General features: G+C 42.1%; 1 protein-coding gene and 1 long non-coding RNA gene across 7 annotated transcripts in view; one reads left to right on the top strand and one right to left on the bottom strand.

Annotated features, from left to right (window-relative positions):
- Window positions 1–4,691: 4,691 nt before the first annotated feature.
- LOC138066328 (uncharacterized) lies at window positions 4,692–10,290 on the bottom strand. The gene is made up of 3 exons (XR_011139663.1): window positions 8,731–10,290; window positions 5,845–5,938; window positions 4,692–5,031 (listed from the first exon to the last, which is right to left on the bottom strand). It is a non-coding gene; the product is annotated as an uncharacterized lncRNA (long non-coding RNA).
- Window positions 10,291–10,910: 620 nt separating this feature from the next.
- The window catches only part of CREB5 (cAMP responsive element binding protein 5), a 259,174-nt gene continuing 246,016 nt past the window's right edge, over window positions 10,911–24,068 (top strand). For 2 of the 6 annotated variants that reach the window (XR_011139664.1, XM_068935244.1), the window contains exons 1-2: window positions 11,014–11,140; window positions 11,786–11,870. Coding sequence is in view for 2 of the 6 variants with exons in the window: in XM_068935244.1 (XP_068791345.1) it covers window positions 11,868–11,870 (3 nt within the window). In the remaining 4 variants the exon portion in view is untranslated. Of the gene's footprint in view, window positions 11,141–11,785; window positions 11,871–24,068 lie in introns of all 6 variants that reach the window. The other 4 variants (XM_068935247.1, XM_068935245.1, XM_068935250.1 and 1 more) reach the window with 4 other exon arrangements.

The following is a 24,068-nucleotide window of genomic DNA, read 5'->3' on the forward strand; positions in this document are numbered from 1 at the left end:
CCTGTCTGTCCCTGCAGCTCCCAGCCCTGCCAGAGATGCTCCCAGTCCCTCCCCGTGTGTCCTCCTGGGTGGCTGTGGGGACAGAAAGTGTACCAACTTTCACTTTCCCTCCCCTCTTAATCTTTATTGCTGTCTTGCCTTCAAAATATAATGTCTTTCTTTTTTTTGTTTTGTTCTATCTCTTGCCTGTCAAACAGTAGTATCCTATGTGCCTTATCCAAGGTAAGATAAAAACAGTGGCTTCACTCCCTCATCACCGTAATCAGTTGTGTTAGTACCGCTCATAGTAGGCTTGGCTCAGGGTATGCATTGTCCCATATGGGCTGTGTCTATGCAGGCACAGTCTACAGATTTTTTTTTAATTACTACACATTAAAAAAAAAAAAACTTCATGATGATATAGTAATTTTTAAAAGCTGTTTTAAAACACAATTTGAAAGATATTTTCCTTCAACTTATGATAATTTACGAAACACAACCATTTTTTCAAACTGAACAAGCTGGCATGTTTTGTTTCATTTTCATATTGCTTTTAAAACATACTTTAGCCAAGCCTGAGCTATTCTCAAGCTTCTCAGTTCAAAGGTTTGCAGTTACAAGGTGTGAAAAGTTATGTCTTTCTCTAAATATGATAAAGACAAATACAAATAGATGCCAGCATTAGCCATTTTGGAGGAAGGATGACTTGGTACAACCAAATATAATAATATTTCTGTAAACTCGGATGACTTATGTTTCTTCTCTGATCCCCTAAAGATGTCCTTACATATTACATTTCATGGCTTGCCCAGCTATTTTCTACTGTGGGTTTTCAAACCCAACAAATTGGTAAGAAATTAAACTCCTTAGAAAGTACACAGTTCCCTGTTCCAAAATTATTCTTTTCCAGCGTCTTTCCTGTTCTCTTCTGGAGAGATTTAGCATCAACAGTCTTCTAGGCAAACTTTCTCTCTGTATTTTCATTCCTGAGTTGTGAGCGGCTGTGGCATTCATCTGTGTGTAAATGTAAGTTACTCTCACAGTGCTTCTTCAGCCTCTCTGACACAGTCATCTTACCGGAGGTGTCCCGTGTGATCTCCTCAGTGGAGAAGAACTAGGAAAGCAAAAACTGGGCCAGCAATTAGTGGTAAAATGTGTATGAGCATCACTGAGTCCAGGATTTCAGCATTTTTCCCCTCATGTTTTCAGCAAGCTTTTTTACCATTTGTTAAGGCTTTCCACAAATGAATGGATCTCTCCATAGCCGCTTGGGTTTTTTTTTTTGTTCCGGTATCGTGTACACAATTAAGGCGTTACATTTTTTTTTTCCTAAAGAAAACCGGCTCTATCGCTGTCTGACCATCTAATTTCCACTCTAACCTGTGATCCCTTCAGCCCTGTTTATTTCATGTTACACTGTGCTGAGTGTCATTGGATCTGCTGGCAACAGTTGCGTTGGTTTCCGCTCTTGACATTATCTATTTATCTCAGCTGCTAAAACAGTTCTTGAAATAGTTTAGAATTACAGCTTCAGAAAAGCAAGTTCTCTCTTTCTCCATGAGGCACCTGTATTTTCTAAAGGCGTTTCTAGCCAACCTTGCTATCTAGAGTTGAATGATTTTCAGTGGTGCTGTTTGCTTAAAGGAACTTGGTAATCCATCCTAGGTATTTATGTATATTTGTATTTTCTAGCAGCAGAGACTATGAAAAGCTCTCTTAAGCCCAATTCTGATTTCTCTTCAAGCTCTAATGTGTCCATCCCAGCTGCACAAGTAGTGACCATGGGTGCTCTGAGCACGTTTCCTGTGGCAGGTATTCAGGTAAAATTCTCTTGAAGTCTTGAGTTGGAAGGATGAGATTTAATTTTTGTGATTCTGTGTTATTTACCTGTATAGAATACCCCATCCACGCATGAAGACTTCTTTGATGACAAATGTGCTAGGAATTTACTTTCGTTCTTGCTTTTAGCAATGAAATACATCACTTTCAAAAGAAGGAACTAGTTTACTGTGTCATTCTGGTTTATCTGTTTAACCAGTGAGAAATCTGAATTGGGACTTCTGTTTTTTGGTTTTGGGTTTTTTTTTTTACATAACATGTTGAAGTAGTCGCTAATATTGCTATTAGCTAAAGTTCAGCTATGTCTGAATAAGTGTCTTATTTGTAACTTTGTGTAACGCAGAAGGAAAAATTTTCTGTGGAGCTCTCGCTGCCCTTCATGTTCCTTGTTTTCTAGAAATCCTAGGCAGCCTTTTAAATTTGCCTGCCTTAAATATTACTTTGCAAATATAAGTGTCTTTGGAACATGCAATATGTTGTTTGATCCATGATAGATGGGGAGGAGAAGAAGAAATCACGGTTCACCGTATATACTTTATTTGCTGTCTTCCTTCTCATTTTTCTGTCACTTTCACATGTCGTTTCTTCTTTTTCCATGCTGCTGCTCTGAAGCTTACGGACGAACCCTCTGTTGCAACTTACTGCTTTGCAAATTCCGACACGTTATTTGAAAAGCAAATATTGATCTGTCCTGTTTTCTTGTATTGTCGCCTAAGATTAAGTAATTTCTCCATTTAGGAAGTGAAGATATTCACATACTTCTCCCTTTCAACCAAAGAATAACATATGCAAAATAAACTTACAAAAGTTTGTTGTGAACCATTAAGAAAGATATGAAGTGAAAACCGATGTTTATTTCATGTCAAATATAGAACATGCTTTGAAAATCCAGTCTGGAAATCACCTACCTACAAGTACTAGTTTTGTAAATGTTTTTCTAGGAGTAGCTAGAAGAGGCATTATTGCCTGAGTCTCAGATCTCTAAAATATTTGCAAATAACTCAAAGTATCATATTGTAATTTTTTTCCTCTGTAGTCACTTGCTAGACCCTGCTACGTTTTGATGATTGATGACAGGCACGGGATGAAATGTTGGCCCCACTAGAATCCATGGGAGTTCTTCTATTGACCTCAGTGAAGCCAGGATTTTACCCACGGATTTACAGCAGCATAATGCAACAAACACAATTCTGTACTTCAGCTAAAAAAAAATGCACGACACATTCGGTGTTACAAGAATGAAAGCAAAGCTGTACACTTTCCAAAAATGGTATTGTGCATCTATAAGCTTTTGATTAAACTAATGTTTTTGCACCTGTTGGGGTAAAAGTAATAAAAAGTCAAACTGCTGTAGTTTTTTTGGTATGTATGTCTAATTTTATAATACATACCGCAATAGCTCACCCTAAATTAAAAATCGGAAGTTAAAGGTTTTTTTCATAAACTAGTAATATAATCTCTATGTCACATGCGAAAGTACCATGTAATTTATATAGCCATGATGTCAGTAGTATATTATGTAAGTTCTCAGCGGAGAATTAGGTTTAGTAGCGCAAACTGATTTTTGTTTTACTTGATGTGACTTTTAGTCATTTTCTTCTAGAAAAAATATTTCAACTCTTGGGCTGCCATGACCTTTTATTTCTTACTGATAGGACTGCTCTTTACATTATCTAAACCAAGCCACGCTGAAAAGTCATCGTTAACTTTCTGTACCCGCGTTTATGTGAAATCCTGGCGCTACTGCTTGGTAGCAAGCACACTGCTTTTCCTCCTGAATTGTCTCAATTATTAACTTTGCAATTGCTTGGGAACTGCTGGAGCTATTACTTGTCGTCTCCTTCTCAGCCCTTAGACTAGAAAATAAGGCAGAAATTTGACTCTCCCTGCACAAAGCCCAACTAAGCAGACTATGCAGAGAACTTTAATAGGGGTTATAAATCCACTAACTGTGGGCCGTGGGGAGGCTCCATTACAATCCCTCTGCAGCCCTAGTCTGGGGGCTAGAAAGCGAGCCCCTGACAGTCTACACCTTTACCCTTGATCGACACAGCTTGAGTCTCTATGGGGCTTCTCTGTTTGGCCATTTCAAGTTTTTCTCCCCATCTCTTCAGGGAGAAGAGGAGAGTTAACTTTAAAAAAAAGTTAATTGCACCTACAGTATTTTTTAGATCTTCTTCCCACATGACCCCATGATTTTTATGTATATATACAGCTGTTACTCTTTTCCATTAATAAGTAGAGATGTGGCAAAATGAGGCAGATTTGAATTTATAGAAGAATTTGCTTTTTCTCCTTCTTGCTTCAATATGGTTTTCAAAGTAGACTCTCAGAAATAGTAGGAAAAAATGTCACATCCTTCACCCCTCATTCCTCACACTGCACCTAGGATTAAAAAAAAAACCCTAGTCTACAAAAATGAGACCCCAAAATCCAGTGAAACAGCAAAGATCTATACAAACCTCCATACTCGTGGGACTGGAGCTATGCTACCCAAGACGCACGTGTCAAACCAGTCACTCTATAGTCACACACTCAGCCAACAGTCTCAGTTAAAATATAACTATTGTTCAGACAAACATAGCATCAGAAAGGGTAAAATAAATATGAAAGTAGTCATGCAGGAGCTCTGTAGGGGAATAATAATGTCAATAATTTTGTAGTCTTCGGCCCAAAATATGAAACGATGGCACCTAAGTATGGGGGAAACGGTTTTTTCTTTGAACTGTTGTAGGTACGGAAAGAAATACAAAGTCTCTCTTTTCTTCCTCTCTTGAATAGACCGCGCAGCATGCTGCTACAACGATGAGACCGCTGGGGTAGCTGAGAGCAGACACGTGGAAAATCCTTGCATTCCCAGGCATGCACGGGGAGTTTTCAGCATGGGTGTTGTATGTCAGAGGTGAGAGAACATACGTGCTCAGAATAGGTACCAGGGACGTATGCACATTGAAATCTGAAGGACAGGAGATCAGACAAACATGGTGTACTTCTCTCATAAGTGGAGGAGAGCTGACGACAAAACAGGAGAGAAATCTCAGTCTTACAGATCTAGGCCTTGCTTACGCTCCGGTTATCTTCAGTGAGTTGAGCAGGCCAGCACATGTCTCTCTACACGTATTCGCTTCCAGCAGGGTCTGATCTGGGGAAGGACTACGCCTCTCCGTTCTCCTGCCCGTTCTTTTTATATGGCACAAAGACAGCCCACGGCTCCTTAAAGTTTACCAAGAGAAACACAGAATCAGATTGACAGAGTGTAACTTGGAAAAGCTAAAAGCTATCATTTTAAGTGCTGCTTAAAGTGTAGCTAGATATGCCAGATCAGCACATCTCTAGCATGAGTTAAGAGTCTTCATGCCTAGAAAGATCCTCATTTCAACACCTAGCCCTATTGCTTGTGAGTAATAATGCACTTTGTTTTTGTCCTGTAGATGCTCAGCAGTTTAATTCAGATGGTGGAATAGGGGCTTAAGTGATTTGATATGTCACAGGCAATCTAGGAAACGGAAAAGAAATGGCAACGTGTCTGGGTTGTGGCTCAGGCAGCATAGGTGTGTCGAAACACAGGCAGCTCCTGTTTGGTACAACCAATTTCAAGTCAGTTTGCCTTTGCAGAGGAAAGCTGTCAAAATATTAAGCCCCTATTTGATCCATTCTCTGAGTGTCACACAGTATCTGTAAGAGTGCTAGGGTCTGGGACATCATTCAGAAATAGGAGAGAATTAAGATTTCAATTTGCTGTTGTAAAAACCGGGAGTTGCTACTAGGCATCTTTCTTCCCATGAAACATAGAACTATGGCAATTAATACTATTATACGACCAAATATCATCCCATGTAAATTAATATTCTGGATGTAAGTAGAAGAAACAAGGTGCATTAGTCCCCGCCTAAGCAACTGCTCTTCTGCACATTGAATCTGCTTCTCCTGCGATTTGGGTCCCTTTATTTTATGTCATGTGCTTAAGATAGAGGAACTTCATTAAGCACAGATGAGACCATCAGACAAATAGATGAAAGGATATACCTAACATGAAGAAGCGCAGATACAACTTGCTTGGTATCCCACATGGCTGTTTCACACCCTTGTGCTGTATCACACTTCTTTCCTTTCCAGCGTACTGGAGAAATGACAAGGTTGAGCATGGATGTTGCTTACTGTTTAAATTTCAGCTAATAGAAGTTTTTATGCTGAAACCTCCCTAACTTCTAGTTAATTTTACTCCTCCTCCAATTTCTATGTCAGCTTTAGAACTAATCTAGGACTTCCTAGTGAGCCCCTGAAGCTGTAGGGAGTACTTGGCTCCCGTTGCTCATATCCCTTTCACTCTGTTACTAAAATAAGTAGAGATCAGATCCAAATAGAGACGTAATAATTAAGGAACCAGGTGTTGCACAAAAACAGCAGATTTGTATTTCTTCAGGATATTACTAGGATTACTATACATTAAATAGCATAATTTGTACCTCCTTTTAAAATGCATTTCACTGTAGACATAGATTAAAGAATAAGTTAAGAACTGCAAATCAATTTCTCCCCTTACCATTTTATTTCTAAAGTTTTACTTTTGTGTGGCTAGTATAGATCTTTATTAAAAGAGAGAAAAAAGTTTTGAATCAGATTTTTAACTTGTTGAGGATATTTTCACATGATAAATGTGGAGAACTGAAGTGTTTAGTAGCATGTAAGGAGGTGAATAAATTACTGTTCGATTAGACTATAAGATATTGCTAAAAAGTACTTGTAATGAGATAATTGCAAGTGCCAAAACTGAGAGTAATGCTCAATGCTGGCAGCAGCTTAGTTAAACATGTAGTTAATGATGTTATAGGAAGAACAGGTATGTAAAATATTCAGCTGCGCCAGCAGTAAATATTAATTTTATGTGACAGCAATAGAGTCTTACTGAAACCGATATTTGACATACAAAACTCCTATAATTATTTTAATATCTTTACTTACTAGTGATTTTAATGACATGACAAAGATTTTAGGTGTTTGCTGAAACAGCACTACTGTCATTTACTATCATTCAAAGAAAATGTCATTCTAATTCATTTCACTGCAAAAGTCTGAGTAGTTTTCATACCAATTAAGCTACCACTGTAAAGACCACATCCTTCATTCTGGATTTTAGGTTTTATAATTAAAGAATCAAAATGACAAAGACCTGTCTGGAAAACATTTATTAGAACATATAATACAGATAAGTATTTCAGTAGTGATTTTGCCATCAGAAGGAAGCAGCTTTGTAAGAGCCTGCGTATAAAAATAGAAAAGAAGCATATGACTTTATAACTTCAAATTAATTATGAAACAGCATTACAGATAAAACAGGTCATGCCTTATGTAGTTGACTGCTGAATACTTTTCATTACAAGTTTCTTCAATCACTTTGAAACATTACCCAGTTCTGAAACATTCAGGATGAAGTTTTCCATACTGGGTGTCTGCCTCAGGCTGCAGTATTTTGGAAAGCTTCTTCCCAAATTTAATCATTCCAGAAACAGTATTCTAGAAAAAATAAGTTTCTTTGCTTAACATTACTCCCAATCCCACAGGTTGCCTCCTGGGAACATATAGTGCTTTTGGAGCAGGAACTGCAGAATGCTCAGCTTGTTGTCACAGGATATGCCTTTGATTAACTTCTAACATTTGCTCAAATTTGTCCCCAATACAGAGTATGTTCTCAAGTTACAGCTTGTCAGCTGAGTCGTACATTCCTGATCTGCATATGTTCCTGATCTGCCGAATAAAATATGCTAATCTAAACCACCTGTATAGGAGTTCATGTTAAAGTGTTGCTCTTCACGTTGACAACACACAAACGTGCATCAGCTCAGCTGGAAAGCAGCAACTTTGCAGGCAGGGAAGTTCCTCTTGTCATATGATCACCCCTCCGTTTGCAGCAAGGAAGATCTCAGCAATTACTGTTTTCTGAATGTTTTTTCTCCGCTCAGCATGGTCTGTCCTAAGGCTGATGGGACCGATAGAGTCTTAACTCTCCTCTACGACTAGCTGCTCAGCCACCAGGCATGAAAGCGAACGTAAAACAAAGCAAAACCAAGCTCTTTCACAGTCCTGGTCAGAGATCAGCGGGCAGTGAGAAAGTAGACAGCTTAGGATAGAGAGGAGGTTGGTAACAGGCAGAAACAGGCAAGGAGAGAGCTGCAAGAGGGATGAGAGCAACAGCAGCTGATGGCGACAAGCGAAGAAGTTAGGCATAGGAAAAAGCAAGGATACGTGACAAATATTGCAGCAGATTTACAAGAGGAACTGGAGCTTTCTTCGGCCCTCGTTCCCCTCCAGGACCTACAGCTCATTTCAGAAGTCAAGAGTCTTACCTCAGGGCTTGAGACTCATTGCAGGAATCAAGAATCTCTCTGCTCTGCTGTCAGCAAAAGCCTATGATGTAGCCACCTATCAAAGCACTGGTCATCGCCCTTCCCGGGGCTGGCAAACACAAACTACTGCTGCAAGTTACCCATTCCTTTAAGTGGTAGAAATCTGTCCAAATAGGTATGTGGCACATACAGCTATTAATCTGACCTACGTGGTGCTCTTATTTTTGAAATGTCTTTTTGCACAACGCTCTGGACAAGGTGAGAGACATGGAGAATACTCAGGTCAGGAGCTTTCAATACAAAATCAGTAAATTAAAGCACAGTGCACACTCCAAGAGGGTCCTATTATTTACTCACTATAATCTGTGTTGAAGTCACCTAGAGTCTAGAATATCACTAATAAAAAAGCATCAGCAGTTATAAATAACACGAGTTATATTACAGATAACATCAAACAATGGCTAACACTTCCTTTAGCATTTGGTTTGCTTTTACCTCTATTTTGCCGTACGTGATTCTTACTGCACAGATATCTGGACCCTACTATCCTTGAATTTTCATTCATTACCAATTTCACTCTGGTGTCACGGAGAATCCTGGCGAAAGAACTGCGCCTGCTGCGGGAACAGCCATAGCTTCCCACACCGTCGCGGCTGCCTGTCTGTAAAAAAGTGCAAGTACATAAATTGTGTGATGAAATCTGAATGAGAGACACAGAGCTGCTTCCCGCACTTTTAATCTTTTTGTCATGGCCTTAAATAACACTGCAGGGCTTTCTGTACGTTAAAACACTTCCCCTGTTGCACAAGGAGCTGCAACTATTAATTTAGTCATCTTTGTAGTTTATAATTTCAGAATGTTTAGAGGTAAGGCATTTGCAAACCTTGGCATGAGGTTTCCAAGGATAACGCTTGACAAAATGAAGGCTTGCAGCCACAGAAACACTGAGCCTTTACCATAAGTAGTTAAATGAGTTCAAAACCTATCATCAGTGATAGGATCCGTTTCTATCTGCTTAAATCCTGCATAAAGTGCCAGTGAATTGTTAAAAGCTGAGAACAACTGTTAAAAAGCCTCATAGAAATAACCCTGCAAAGGAACGGTATTATTAGGAGTAATGTGCTGTATTATTGCCATTTGTAAAGCAGTTCTGGATCTTGGCAATCTTATATTAATTACTCTCTCCTCTGCTAATTGAGTATCAGAAAGAAACAAACTGAGCAAAACATGTGCAGATCCTGAGACCCTGCGCAGACACGCAGAGGTTTCCTCTTGACTCATCCCCAGCTTGGGTGCTAAAACACTGCATCAAAATTAACTCATGCTTGCTGGCGTGAATCAGCAGTTAAACACAGCTAATCACCACGTGTGTTGTTGATAAGAGTATCTCCCAGATAACTGCAGCGCGTACAGCTCGCTGCCAGAGGAACCTGCAGACCAGAGGCACCGGAGAGGAGTATCAGGCTGAGAGTTATGAAGTACTTTACAATAAAACGCAGGCGAGGAAGGCAGTGAACTATTTCTAGGGTGGAATAATAAACTTGTCTTTGGTCATCGCCCCCACATGATTAGGAAGATATGCGTGCTGGCGGTTGCACGCCTAACATTAAGCGTTTGCAAAGCAGCGAAATGCGTCGTTAGTCCAGGTGAGCCTCTGTCCCGCGCAGCGGCGGTGCCCCGGGGTACGCCGTGGCGCCTGGGCCCTGCCGGCTGGGCACCGCGTGCCTGTCAGCCCGGCCCGGTGTGGGTGCGCACCCTCGCAGGGCTGCAGCTCTGCTGGCGCAGGTTGTCCTCCCGCTGCGACTTGGTAGCCGTTTCCTAGGTCAAAAACTAGTTAACGAGTTAAGTCTCCGCTTAGCGCAGGCCTTGCTGGCACGGGCGGGCGCCAGGCGAAGAGCAGCCACCTCGGCAGCGCCCGCATGGCCGGTGGGCTGGTCCCCACCGCCCGAACGCTGCTCCCCAGCCAGAGTCCCAGTAGCAGATCCCGCTCCTCGGTCCCAGATCTCTCGTCCCTGATCCCCAGCGCCCGGCTCCAGCGCTCCAGTAGCAGAGTCCCAGCGCCCAGAGCCCCAGTAGCAGATGCCCAGTCCCCAGCTCCTCAGGGCCCAGTACCAGATCCCCAGTCCTAGGTCCCTAGAGCGTCAGATCCTCAGTGCCCAGTCCCAGAGCCCCAGCCCCACATCTCCAGCCACCGCTCCCAGATCTCCAGTCCCCAGATCCCCACTGCCTAGTCCCAGAGCCCCGCTCCTCGGTCCCAGATCCTTCGTCCTGGATCTCCAGTGCCCAGTCCCAGCGCCCCAGCAGCAGACCTCCAGCCCCAGGACCCCCAGTCCCCAGAGCCCCCGACCCTCAGTGCCCAGTCCCAGAACTCCAGTCCCAGATCCCCAGCCCCTGGTCCCAGATCCGCAGTACCAGATCCTCCCCCACTCCTTGCTCCCAGCCCCCGGTCGCCGACCCCCAGCCCAGGTCCCAGGTCCCCCGCGCAGCCCGTCCCGCCGCCGCGGGGCCACCGGCGCAGAGCGGCTCCGCCCCGTCCCGCCCCGCCCCTGCCGGTGCCGCCCCCGGCCGCGCGGTGGCGGGACCCCGCCGGCCCGGGCTGCCCGCTGGCCCCGCCCCCGCCCCCCGCCGGCCCCGCCCCTCCCCCGCCGGCCCCGCCCCCGCCGGCTCTCCCCGCCGCCGCCACGGGGCGGGACATTGTTTCCAGGCTGACTCACCCCCTGTCACGGCCCCCGCCCCGCCCCTCGCCCCGGGGGCGGGGTCGCCGAAGCCCCGCCCCCTCCCCGCCCCGCGCGCTCGGCGCGGCTCGCCCCCCCACCCGCCCCGGCACGGACCGCAATGATTTAGAAGTTCAGGAATCCCACGTGACGTCACGGAGGGTGATGTAATGCTTCTCTAAATAGAACGTATTGTAACCTTCCCTCAGTCCAACGTGGTTCCTTCAGCCGGGCTGCTGGTCCCGTCCCTTCGGCACTTGTGCGGTAAGTTCCTAAAAATACGGGGCCGCCCGGCGCGCGGCGGTGCGCGCAGCCCCGCGCTCGCACGGCGCGGGGCAGGGATCCCTGCAGGCGGCGCGCCGCCGGCCACCGGGAGGCTGCGGGGGGCTGCTGCCGCCGCTGCCGCTGCCGCCGGCAGCATCCGCTCCGCAGGCGGGACTCGCCGCCGCTTCGCGGGGCTGCAGGACGGGGCGACGGCGCGGGGGCGTGCGCGGCACCGGGGTGGGCTGCGTGCGGGGGGCCGGCGGGCAGCGGCGGCTCCGGCGGCCGCTCCGCGTCTCTCCGCCGTGACAGCCCCGCTCTGCGCCCGCGCCGCCGCCGCTTCCCCCGGCCCCGCTCGCCGCCAACTTCTGGCCAAGTTTCGGCGCGGCGCCCCGTGCCGCAACCCCGGCAGCGGCGGGGCGGGCGGGGGTCGCCGGCGGCGCGGCGCGGCGCGGCGCGGTGCGCGGCCGCCTGCCCGCTCTGACACATCGCTGGGAACCGGGCCGGTCCGGGCCGTGACGTCATGCTGCGGGCCGGCGAGCGGCGGCGGGGCCGGCGGCGGCGGGGGGCGGCGGCGGCCGAGCGCGCTGCCCGGCCGGCTCGGCGGCCCCGCCGCCCTGCTCCTCACAGGCGTCTCTCTCTCCTCAGCGAAGTTCTCGGGACGCTAAGCGCTGCTGGAGCGTAAGGGGAATACTTGCTAAACTGCCTGCTCTATTATTTATGTCCAAGCATGGTGAGTGATCCTTCATCCCCAGGGCGTAACGCGAGCGGTACCGTCGGGAGGAGAGAAGCCGTGCAGAGCTGGGGGTACGAGTCGAGCCAAATGAACGTGCCGATGTGCCGCGTGAAAGCCGGAAGGGTATTAGGAGCCCCTTAGCCAGGCTAGAAGATTTCCCAGGTTTTATCCGTAAGAAACAGCTAGCCGAAAGTAGAGCTTGGACGGAGGGACGGTAATTTCTGAGAAGCATCTCGCTTTGGGCTTTCCTGGAGACCCTGCAGTCCTCCAAGAGACGCTCGCCCGCCGGCTGGCAGCAGGCTGTCCCTGCCCGACCCTCGGGAGAACGAGCGGTGCGTCAAGCGGTGGAGGAAAAGTTTCTTGTAAGGAGCTGTCATGCAGAAGTAAGCCAGAAAGCAGACTGAAAGAATATTAAGGGTTGGAGGGTGAGAGCCGAATGCAAAAACGTAACGTAATAACGCGGGGATTTTGCTGAACGAGGCACGCTGTTGTAACAGAATGGTTGATTTTCAGTAGAAAAGGGTACGGTGTTGAAGGTCCCCGCTTGGCGTTTTGTAACTTTCGTGTGGTGAACGAGGTGGCCGGTAGCAAAAAGCTGAAAATTCTTTAAAAAAAAAAAAAGTCTAAAATACTTGTTTGTGACTCCTTAATCCTAAGGGAGCTGTACAGGTCGCAAAGCACTGGGGAAAAGTGTGATTAATGATCAGTGATTAGTGATAAGTGATTAGTGGTTTTATTCAAACTGTTACCTCTGACCAGAAGCACACATCAGAGGATTAACAGGCTCTTTAGATAAATGCTCATTAGTGGAAGGGGGAAAGCAAAGATAATAGGCAGGCACACAGGGACAACTTTCTAGGAAAATCACTCCTGTCTCTGGAATAATAAGCTCTATTAGCAGAAAGGCTCTTTAATTTAAAAGTTGCTTTTATCTTGTAAATCAAAGTTGGATGTAGAAGTTCGCCGTGCTATTATAGCCTGAATTTTCCCATATCCACTAGATGTGGATTATCTCAGTAGTGATATTTTACCTAAAAAAACAATTGCTTCTTGAAGAAACTGAACGTTCATAAGCGCTCAAGCCCTGCATCCTAAGGTACCCACTTCTGCCAGGCAGAGCAAAGCCTGCTGGCAGCTAACTAGATGGCGCAGTCCCGTTCTTTGTGACTATATAGTCCTGGGTTATGAACTTAGCAAGTAGTAGCTTGCTAGGTGTCCTTCAGCACTTAACACAAAGTTGGTTCTGTGCTGGGTTGGAGGCTAGACAGTTCTACAAGTTTTTAGTCACATTTTCCATGTCAGTTAATCTAGCGAGTTAAAGGCTACTGGAAAAATTAGTCTCATTTTCTCAAAGAGACAGTGAGAGAAAGGAGGGAACTAGAGAGCGGCAAATAGTATAGCCAGGGACCTAGCCCTTGGTTGAACTGTTTTATTCTGATTTACTAAAATACAGTTCTGATGGCCTTAATTACTAAAGCCTAAAAGCTCTCAGTAGTTTTTCTCCCAGCTATCATTGGGAAAGGTTTGTTGTTTTTTTTTTTTAAGTCACTTGAAAGAAAGAACAGTTGGTGTGGTGGTTGAACAAAACAACTTGGACCTGACTGTACTCTGCAGATAATGGTAAGGAGTCTATTTTTGTGATAACTAATCAGGGATTTCTCATTATTCTTTATCACACGTGAATTGTGAAGGACTAGTATCTACTGCTGTCTATAGACTTAGGTTCTTTCAGCCTAAATGGGATTTATGTTTGTTTGCGTATATGGAGATCATCAAAGTTTCAAAACTTTCAATGTGTATTTGAAACACTTGAGTGAAACAGGAAACAGAAATAATGAAGTTATGGCATGAAAAAGAAACTGCTCAAGTCTCCTATTGTTACATTTTTTTAGTAGGAGACTGTTAGGAGGAATCACACTAATGTTTAAAATTAAGAAGTTTTGTAATATCGTATATAAAAAAGGCAATGAGCTCTGTCTGCTACTCTTGAATATTGGATGGCACTCTTCCAGAAGTTTAAAATTGCAAGATTTCTAAAACTTTACACATTTACAACAATCAGAATGCTCCCCCCCCCCCCCAAAAAAAAATTCTTGCATAGTATAGCTTCAGTTTATTGAACTCTACCTCTGCGAATTTAACCTGGGGAACATAAAGGGAAGCAAATCATGTATATAGATCAAAAGAAAAGATATAAGCAAAATGACAGATATAACCTCGCTTCTTTTACCATGTATCGGATATCCTTAATGGATAAAGAGCAATACGTGTTTTCCAGTTTGAAGTTGACTTCCTCACTTTGAGAATCTAAAATACACCGAAGTTGCTTACATTTATCCTGTACGCTTCAGAGGAGTCTTCTGTTAAAGGTTGTTTCTGTGAGAGCTAGAGTTTGCTCTGGAGATGATAAGACAGAGGAAGTCTCACATTGCCTTAAGAAGGTAACTTTTAAGTACTTAAACCTTTCACCTTTGCGCAGGCAGAATCTTCTCTGAGAACAGTAAGTTCTGCAGAATGATTCGAAACTTGGTTATTAACTTGTCTCTTTGTAGCCCCTTTTAAAAGTCCATCTCTGTGACCCTCATCGAGGCATGAGTATCTTAAATATTGGAAGAGGTACTGTAAGGTTGTTGTCTGCTTCTAAATAATACCATTTATTTAATCAAAGACTTTCCCCCTAATTTTTGTCTTTCCATGTTTCTGCTTTCTGTTGCTAGTTAACTTTTTGGATTTACTATAAACCTGTTGCTTTGAAGACTTACACCTTTGTTTGTTTATTGACCATTTTAAAAGCTTTATTTTAATTCCAGTGCACATCTTTCCTCTCTTATATATGATAATTATTTTTTGACAAGATTTTGAAATAACGGGAGAACAAAACTGTTTCCACTTAAAGCAATTTTTCATGAGTAAGGGCCATATCATTTATTCCTGGAGCAAAATAGTAACTTTTGCTCAAGTAAGGCCTGCAAATACTGTTTTTTTTTTTTTTTTTCTTGTAACTTTCTTGTACATTTGTTACAGGAAAACTATACCCAGTAGCTGCAGTTGCTTGAAACACAGATCCATGTATAGAGCAACAGGTCTTACAGCTCTGCCTCATAGGTTCAGGTGATTCTGTTTTGTTTTGTTTTGTTTTCAGTTATCTTGACTGAATTAATAGGTAGACATATAAAATTAAGAAAGCACATTTGGCTCAATCTTTCGTGTATAAACTCTCATTGCAGTGAATACATATGACTTCCAGAGGAAATATTTAAAATGTTTTGAGTTTTTTTTTTTTGCCAGTCATAAGGCAGTAATGTCGGGGCCGATCCGATAGGTTGGTAGGTTGTTGCCACTCCACAATAGCTCAGCACAATTTCTGCTGCTTTGTCCTCTTCCCTTCTCAGCTCCCCCCGACACTGTGCTGTGTGCTTTTTAACCCCTGAAAACTCAGATTTCTAGGTAAATGATATATTCTGCTCTGCAAGTTACAATGCTTTAAAACGCCTCGAGTCCTTCTGTATTTTTAGGGCTTTTGCATTTCTGCCTTGAAAAATGATCAAAATAAAGTTGATCACAAAATTAAAGCAAGCACCACTTGGAATAAAAACTTCAAAAATACTTTTTTGTCTTACTAGAACTTACATTGCTATGTTAATTTACACTTTTTTAAAAGGTGTAGTATTCTTTAACACAGACAAAACAGTGATCTCAATCTCTTATCATGCTGTATTTGAACACTAGCCATATTACAGGAATAAGTATAGAAATTAGCTGTTGTAGACTTGACATATGTAAAAACGAAATGTTGCTATGGAAATAACTCTTTTGTTATACATATAATCAAAAAAATGATTTAAGTTGGCTCAAGTGTATATAACGAGCATACATAACATGTAAAATAATTATTTTAGTGATGCAGTAAAAGGCTTGTTGAAGCAGAAAAGCTGTTGTGTGCTGTTACATCCAAGGAGCTGTTCTGCTGTTTTCTACACTGATCACTTGCTCATATTGTGACTCAGGTTGGGGGCAACCCTAACACTTTCAAATAATAGTATATCAAATAATAGTGTATCTACTGTTTTTTCCACTAGGGAGTTATTTTACTCTCTAATTAAAAATACTGACAGTCAGCTTTTTTTATTAGCCAGCAGAGGTTCATTCATGGGAAATGCAGCTGTTATTTGGCTTTAGAGAGTTTAAAAAGGGTTGGTTGTACTATTTTGTAGGTTTCTAGGTGGTGGGATCAAATGCTATTTTATAAACAAGAAGAGATTTTCTAAGGATTTTGCTGAGGGCTGTAGGATTTTCAAAGTAAAACATTGAAAGCTTACAACAATTTCCTTAGCTTAAAAGATGTTTTGCTTTTGGTTCTTGTTTCCGTCTTCTTTTTTGAGAACTTGTTCAAGAAGTCAATCCTGCACACAACTTGAAAATAAATGCCTCAAAGTGTTACGCTCAGCAGTGTTTGTCTAGGTGTTCAGTCCTTATAATCTCATCCTTTGAGACAATCGGAGTTGCTGTTGTGGCACCGTTCCACGTAAGGTGATTTGAAGGTGTAATGGTGCAGCCCGGCTTGGCCAGAGGACTCCAGTCAGCAGATGAGAAATCTCATTAGAAGAGGCCGGGAGGAGTGGAATTTGAATTGAACTGGGGGCAAAATAGTGCAAATCCTCTACTACTCTTGTCAGAATTAGTAACCAATTCTGCATTTCTTTGGCTCTGCATGTTCCTAGGGTACCCGAGACCTCTATAACTCGGGGTCTGGGCATTATTTGGGGGGTGTGTGGTGGTGTTGTTGTGTTTTTTTTTTTTTTTTTTTTTTTAAATCTTCAGCTTTCTACCCTGGATCTCATCTAGAAATAGCTTCTGGTTTTATCATCTTCTTGTCTTTTGCAGTATTTTCTAAAACAGCTTTCTTCATGTGCCCTCATCTAATTTCCTAAGGGCCTTTTGTCTTTGGGTGCAGTCAGAGAACATCCAATGCAGTTGAAGTACCTGGTCCTAATCCTAGTGAGATTCACTTCAAGATACACGATGTGTGTGTTTTGAAGTTTTCTGCTGAAGGGTGTACTAAGCTTAAGCTGGTTGTCCTTGAACACACTGCCTGAACGTAATACAAGAGCAGTCAGAGAAATGTGTTTGATTAGGGTCATCTTTTTCTTATGTTGAAGAAGTGGCCTTTTTACCTTGGTGGACTTATGCCTTCAGTTACTCGTTCACTGCATGTAATGCAGTGTTGTTCATGGCCACCTTTTTTCTGAGCCGTTTGCAAGTACTCAGAAATTCATTTGGATAACGTGGGAAATTAACCCAGGCCAGTGGTTCCCAGGTTTAACATCTAAGTCTTTGTTCTTCCGTCCCTGCCTGGCCAAATTAAGCAATGGTAGTTAGTATGTAATGCTCAACACAGGGGGCTCTGCTGCACAACAAACGCAATCTGAGATGAGGTTTAGGATGTGTTGTATGGAGCAGCTACAGTACAGTGAACATTAAATTGAGATGTTATCATATTGCTTTTTTTTTTCTTTCTTTCTTTTACTGTGTTTTAAATCATTCAGTTCTGGAATGCTGACTTTGTATGGTTAGTTACCCAAAAGTAGTATTCTGTCTAAGTAAGCAACAAAGCACTTCAGGGGAAAAATGATCATGTTATTAGGTCACTCTGCGTTGTGCATTGATGCTGCAAACCCATTGGCAGTAGCTTGGTGATATGTGAACTAGCTTGCCATTATTCCCTGTCCAAACATACCTCTTATTTAACTTTGTAAAAAAAATTATATTTAATAAAAAAAAAAAAAGTTACCTGCTAGGTGTGCCTCCATAAATACAACTCGGAATTGATTTTAGTTGATTGGATTAATTTGAGCCTGCTTCTGGTTTAGTTCAGGTCAATGAATAGATTTGTCACTAAATAGTTCTAGGAGCCCAGCAGGGACTCAAAAGGTGACCTAAGAGTGTGACGGCTAAAAAGCCTGGAATCGTGCTTGTCAAAAAACAAACGGTGTGTATTAGAAATTAAGGCATGAGGATACCTCACTTTTAGGAAACTTCTGTTCTTGGAATGACAGTAAATAATAACCTGAAGAGATTAAAAGTAGCACAGTGGAAGAAGGAAAAGATAATCAGATGCTTTGTTCGGGAATATCTTTTAGTACCTGCTATTTACTTTCATTACTGAGAGAATGTTTTAGGAAGAAGAAATCTTGATTAAAGGTTTGTGATGATTCCACCCACCACATCGGCTGTCCCTTTTATTTGTGACTTAAAAAAAAAAAAAAGGCTCTTGCTGGTAATGGTTGTGGAGGGGGGGGATTTGCACAAATTTACAAAATGAGGGGGGGAAAAAAGAGAGATTTTGTAGTTTAAAAATAAGGTAAGGAATGTCTTCCTACTTTCCTCACTTCCATATTCTAAGTGTATCTGTCTAGCACTTGAAGATTCTTTTACTTGTAATTAAATAAGGTCAATGTGTAGTGTTTTTATGGCTGTGCAACGGAAAGGTATTTGAAAAGACAGCAGGAAAAAAAAAGATGTAAAAATTAAACCAGTTCCTAAAATTCTGGTACCTCTCTTTCATTCTTCGACACTAAGGAAGCAGAGTACGGACTCAAAAATAATGTTAGCACTGAAGTAGGTTAAATTGTTCGTTCATCACAAAAAGTAAGAGAAAGCGGTAATTTAACTATTTTGATGTGAATTTTAGAAGACAATTCTTGCTAAATAACCTCCTGTGAAAACAGAAAAGATCAAAACAGCCATGGGCTTTATGACATGGGTAAAGAGAATTAAATTATTGTGAATTAAAAAAAAAAACATGGTAGAGCCTAATTCTCCACTCTGATATAAATCTGGAGCAACTCTATTGAAATCTGTGGAGTTGCAGACTGGTATAACACTCATTGAGAAGAAAATTAGATTCACAGGGTCTATTCTGAATGTAGCCTATCAGTTGTGTGCTGTGCAAATCCCATTATTAAAGCAATAGCCTGACATGTCACGTTAAGGACGGCTGTTTCCCCAAGATGAACATGTTTGTAGCTCTCCTCATCCTGTGGCTACTTTTAAGGGGGCAGGGGGATATTGAGCATACTTATTTTGTGCTCAATTAATATTCCTTCCGTGCACTCTCCTTCCTCTCACGAGCTTTATGTGTGGGTGCGCAGTCTGCACTCTCCATCATCTATCTGTCTGTGTCTCTTTGCCTGTGACAGTCACCACTCTGGCCTCCGGCCTCCACAACGTAGATGAAAACCCCACCAAGGTTTTCAGTTAAACATGGGAGAAGCTAATCCTGCCCCCAGCACTGATGTACGTTTTTACTCTTACCTATGTTGTTACAAATTGGGAGTAATATGTTGGACTTAAATTTGATTTTATTTAGGAGGGGCATTGTGTTCCTCCCTCCTTTTTTTTAAAAAAAAAAAAAAACCCAAAAAACAGATTGGAGGGGAAAGAAGTAAGAAGACAGTGAAGCCTTGTAATTTTAATAGTTCAGAGTATTTGCCTGCAACTCTGGAAAGCAAGGCCTGGGCCACTCAAACACATCCTGTGCTGCTCCCAGGCTGACTTGCAAATGAGAGCCAAGTCCTTCAGGATTTCTGAAGAATCTTATCACTCCCTGACATACTCCGATTTTTTAAGGAGGAATCAGAAGGGAATTTTGAATAAGGAAAAGCATCTGAAGAGGGATGTATAGTGTCCAGCGTTTAAAAAACCTCCATGCCCTAATCAGGTACACTTGCTTTCCATTTTTGTAATTTGACCTAGGATATGTGAGGTCAGCTCTGCAACTTTTGAAATTGGTATGGCTCCATTGACTTCACTGAAACTGTGTGGAGTGAGGGTATGGCTCACAGTTGTTATTAATGTCACACAACCGGCAACTTCTGCATATAATCTTTTGCAGGGGATGTAATAAAAAGTTTTAGGCCTTATAAATGAATCTGGTGTGGAAAGGTTCTCTGGACTCTTAACGATCTAGAGGTTAATTTATAAATAAAAAGAAAAATTAAACAAAACCACAACTATTATTTCATTGCCAAACATTTTTAAAAAGCACTATTTATGTAGGCCCTATATAAGCACACATTGTTTTATGTTCCTTCTGCTGGCTTTGCAATTGAGTAAACCATTATTCTCGGAGCGCTGCTGTGCTGAGATCATCAGTGATGATGGTGTGAAAACAAACAAGTTTTAGCAGGAGAAGTCACTATATAGTTTGACAGGGACGTTGTCAGCACCAAAACATTCACTTTAATTTCATTTCTAGTCAGAGCAAAATAAAAATCAGACCAGCTAGTGGGAAAAATACAGTCTTAGGAGGAGGGGAAGGGGATTGGATCTAATTCTGCAAGGTGCTGTGCCAACTAAAATGAGGACCTTTCTCAATCCCCATTGAAGTCAATGGGCGTTGAGGGCACTCGGGGACTTAGTGGCATTGTGTCCTTTTTCTCCACAGTTTAGTAAAACTGCTCAGATGAAACTTAATTCCTCATTAATTCAAACTCCTAGCAAGTTCTTGGGAGAAAAGCTCTCTTTGTTAAAGATCGAGATACCCTCCATCTCTTCAATAGAGAGCTAAAAAAGTATGTGCTGTAATTCTCCAGCCTCCAAGGAGTCCTTCAACAAGAAGAGTGGCAATAAGAGCTGATATTTGGCACATACCTTAAAGTTACAAAAATTTATATTTTGGAGAACAACACTGGTGGCTTCTGTTATATTACCTGAAAGGACACAGCTGCCTATTTTATTCCATTAAAAGTCACATGTAATGTTATTAGAAATTATTATGTATTCCTAAGTGTTAATTTAAACAGCTTTGAGACTAACGAATACAGCTACATCTAGTCAAATAGGTGCTATGAAAAATAAGCTATCAAATGGGTGTGTGTGCCCCCTTCCCCTTTTTTTCTTCCTTCCTCAGTGGAAAAATATAGTGGTTTCTTTTTAATATAAACGATTGAAGTCAATGAATCTCAGATGAGTCAATCAACTTATAGTACCTTAAAATTCAGAGATTTCAGATATTTGATTTTACTGCTATACTGTGGCCATGCACTTGAGCTTCTTACTGGATTATCTAAATTGAGTGGAGTTTGCAGGATACACAAGGAAACACTTTGAAAACATTGCTCCCTCTATAGCAGTTTAGGGTGCCGTGTCTTGTATTTCCTCTCTCCCACCATCTGATTCTATATAGTTTTTCATGCCAAAATGCTGGTATTCCAAAATATAAGGACAGCCTATTTCTGCTCAGCTGTCACTCTTCCAGTGTTCATTTCAGAGTTTTTAGTCAGTGCACTGTCAGCCAAATGTTTTTCAGCAGACTGAAAGTGTTTTAGGAGCTGAATAAGCTGAGGAAAAGCATATTGAGCATTGTAATTAATGCTAAATTAATTTATAATAAGAATAAGAAATAGGATGATGACTGTCTTATCAAGCTAGTTATGGAAATAGATTTTTCTTCTTTAAACTTTGAATTTTTCATGTTGGTTTCAGATAGCTTAAATGGACTCAGGATGCCTTGCAGGGAAGTATCAGCTTGGCAAGCTGCAGATGATGAGGTCCTTGCTGCAGTCCCTTTGGGGAAACCCCCTCCTTTAAACAGGAGCAAATGTAGCGTTCGAAGTGCTGCTGAACTGTTTTACTCAAGCGCTCAGAAAATACCAGTCTATGACAGCAAAATGACCATATCTGTATTTACGGACACTTTAGTGCTTAGTAGCCCCTGAAGCGGGCAGATGTCAGGATGGGGAAAGTACTTTGTAAAATATTGGTTTGTTATAATCTGTCATCGCAAAATTTTAAGAGCAAAACAAAGGCTGCGATCAGGTGTACTGGTTTGTGCGGAGACTTGCGTGTACACAGTAAATGGTACACAGCAATAAACTGTGTAGTTTATTGCTGAGGGGGGAAAAGGCAAAAGCAAGTGCTAAGTACGATGGAACTAAAAGCTCTGTGTAAAGGCTGCTTGGGAAAGAGGTAAATGACAATGCAAATATTGGTGCTTTCTTAGCCTTGGGGTGCTGTGTGTGTGAGGATAATACTATGATAACTGTCTTAAAAATGAACGCTAAAACAGCGTGATCCTTTCGGTGCCACCAGCTACCGCTGGTTATTTATTCGTCTGTAGAGCAATCTGTGCTCCTGAGAATGATGCGTGTGAGATGGTCTCTAAAACGGCGACGTCCTGACAGAAGCTCTTTGCTCGTGTCACACCACATATTTAGCACAAAGGGGATTTCCTCTCTGTTATACGGCGAAGACGGTTGGGGCCACACAGTTTCTTTGCAGCCCCATCCATTCCTGACTTAAATCAACGAGCAGTTGCTCTGGGCAAGGCCAGCCTTGCGTGGCTGGAGCACCAGCTGCAGCTTCGGAGAGCAGCTGGCTTGTCCTATGCAGCCAGGCTGGTGACTTCTTGGGAGGGAAGGAAGAAACTCACTGAAGAACTTCTCAAGAATTTCACTGGAAAACACAATATGCAGAGGCCTGAAACTGTTTACAGTTGCAGATCAAATTCTGTGATGAGTTTCAGCCAAAAAAAAAGGGGAGGAAAATATGTGAAAAAGTCAAAATACTTGATTTCAACATTTTTTCAAAATGAGATACTTAAACTTCTCCTTTGAAAACTCACTTATTTTAAGGAATACACGAGGCACTAAATCATTCAGAAATGAATCTTTGTTTTGCGCTGAATAAAGCCTTTCAGGTTGACTCAATACTTTTTTTTTTCTCTCTGTCTGTCTATCTATCTATCATCATTTATCTGTCTAGTGTCTCTGTTTAGGGGCCTTAGGTTTCTTTAACATTCTTGTTTGTGTGCTCTGCACGTGTGTACGTGTATGCACAATATAACATTGTGTGTATAAGATTAGGGGAAAGCTCCCGGAAAGCTATGTTGGTTGAGAACTTCAAAGGGCTGGGGTAGATGCCTTTAATTGGCAAAAGTGCTAAATCTCCAGAATATCTCCTGAGATTTGATGTGATCTGAGAGGACTGGGTTAAAGAACATGACTGCCTTTCACGGAAAGGAATGGAAAATTTTTTTCAACTGATGAAGTCAGAAAAAATTAGCTGAAAGGAACCAAGTCTTTGTATGGACTAACTTCACTGAGAGTAGAATTAGCAGAGGCTGTCCTCTAAGAATGGAATCAGAAATATCTTGGAATTTTTAAATTAATTATTGCACAGTGGTTAAATTGAGGCCCTGAAGTACATAGAGGAATAGTCATTCTCAGTTATGGCATAGGTTTTAGATTTGTTTGATTTTTTTTTTTTTTTTAAAGTTTCTTGTTTAGAGGACATATGGATGTCTTAAATGGAAACCTATTATTGGGAATTATCTGGTGGAGGTTCTCATAAAAAGTTAAGATTCATTTGAATATTAAAAAAATGGATTAAAAGGGAGCTGAAGGAAAAATTAACATTTTATAGGTGCAGAATTATTGTTTATCGTTGAGGAAATTAGTTTCTCATTTTCTGTCATGATACATACTGCATGTACTTGTGGGTGGAAGAAATCCTTACTTATTCTAGTTAAGTGTGGAACTGCATTTCTTGCAGCTTTTATTAAACCAAGTCAAGTATTTAATCTCTGTATGGTGGTTCTTTAACTTCTCTTTTAAAGTGAGTTTTTTGGTGGCTTGATGGTATGTAGAACATTTCCTTCCTGTACTTTAGCATTTCTAACCAAAATCTGAGTATGTTTGAAACCTTAGCTTATTCACACTTCCTAATCATAATCCCCTTGGTTTCCTTGTCAGCACCTTTTTGTGGTATTTCTCTGGACACCTCTATCTAATATCTCCAGAGGTTATTCTACAGAGTAACCTTTGACAAGATCTATTACTTACTACTTACTGCTTTTAACAAGGTGAAAAGAGGTCAGTCCTTGTAAAAGGCAGGCATTATTAGGAGACTGCTGTAGAAGTTCTTGGTGGCTTGTCCATCTGTTGTGGCAGCACAAAACAGTTCAGAAGCCATCTCTAAAGCACAGAGAAAACACATTTACGACTGGGTATGAACGTACGCAGGTAACATATGTCCTTGCGAAAGTGGTGCGCTACGGAGCTCCAGGTTGTTTCTCTTCCAAGGTCATAGGCTACTGATATACCTACAGGAATCAGTGTGATTTTTGCCATCAACTTCAAGTGGAGCAGGCTTCAGACTGTTAGGTGCTGTGTGATCCATTTAATTGAGCTTCAT

The sequence above is a fragment of the Struthio camelus genome, chromosome 2 (assembly GCF_040807025.1).
Source record: "Struthio camelus isolate bStrCam1 chromosome 2, bStrCam1.hap1, whole genome shotgun sequence".
NCBI classification, from domain to species: Eukaryota; Metazoa; Chordata; class Aves; order Struthioniformes; family Struthionidae; genus Struthio; species Struthio camelus.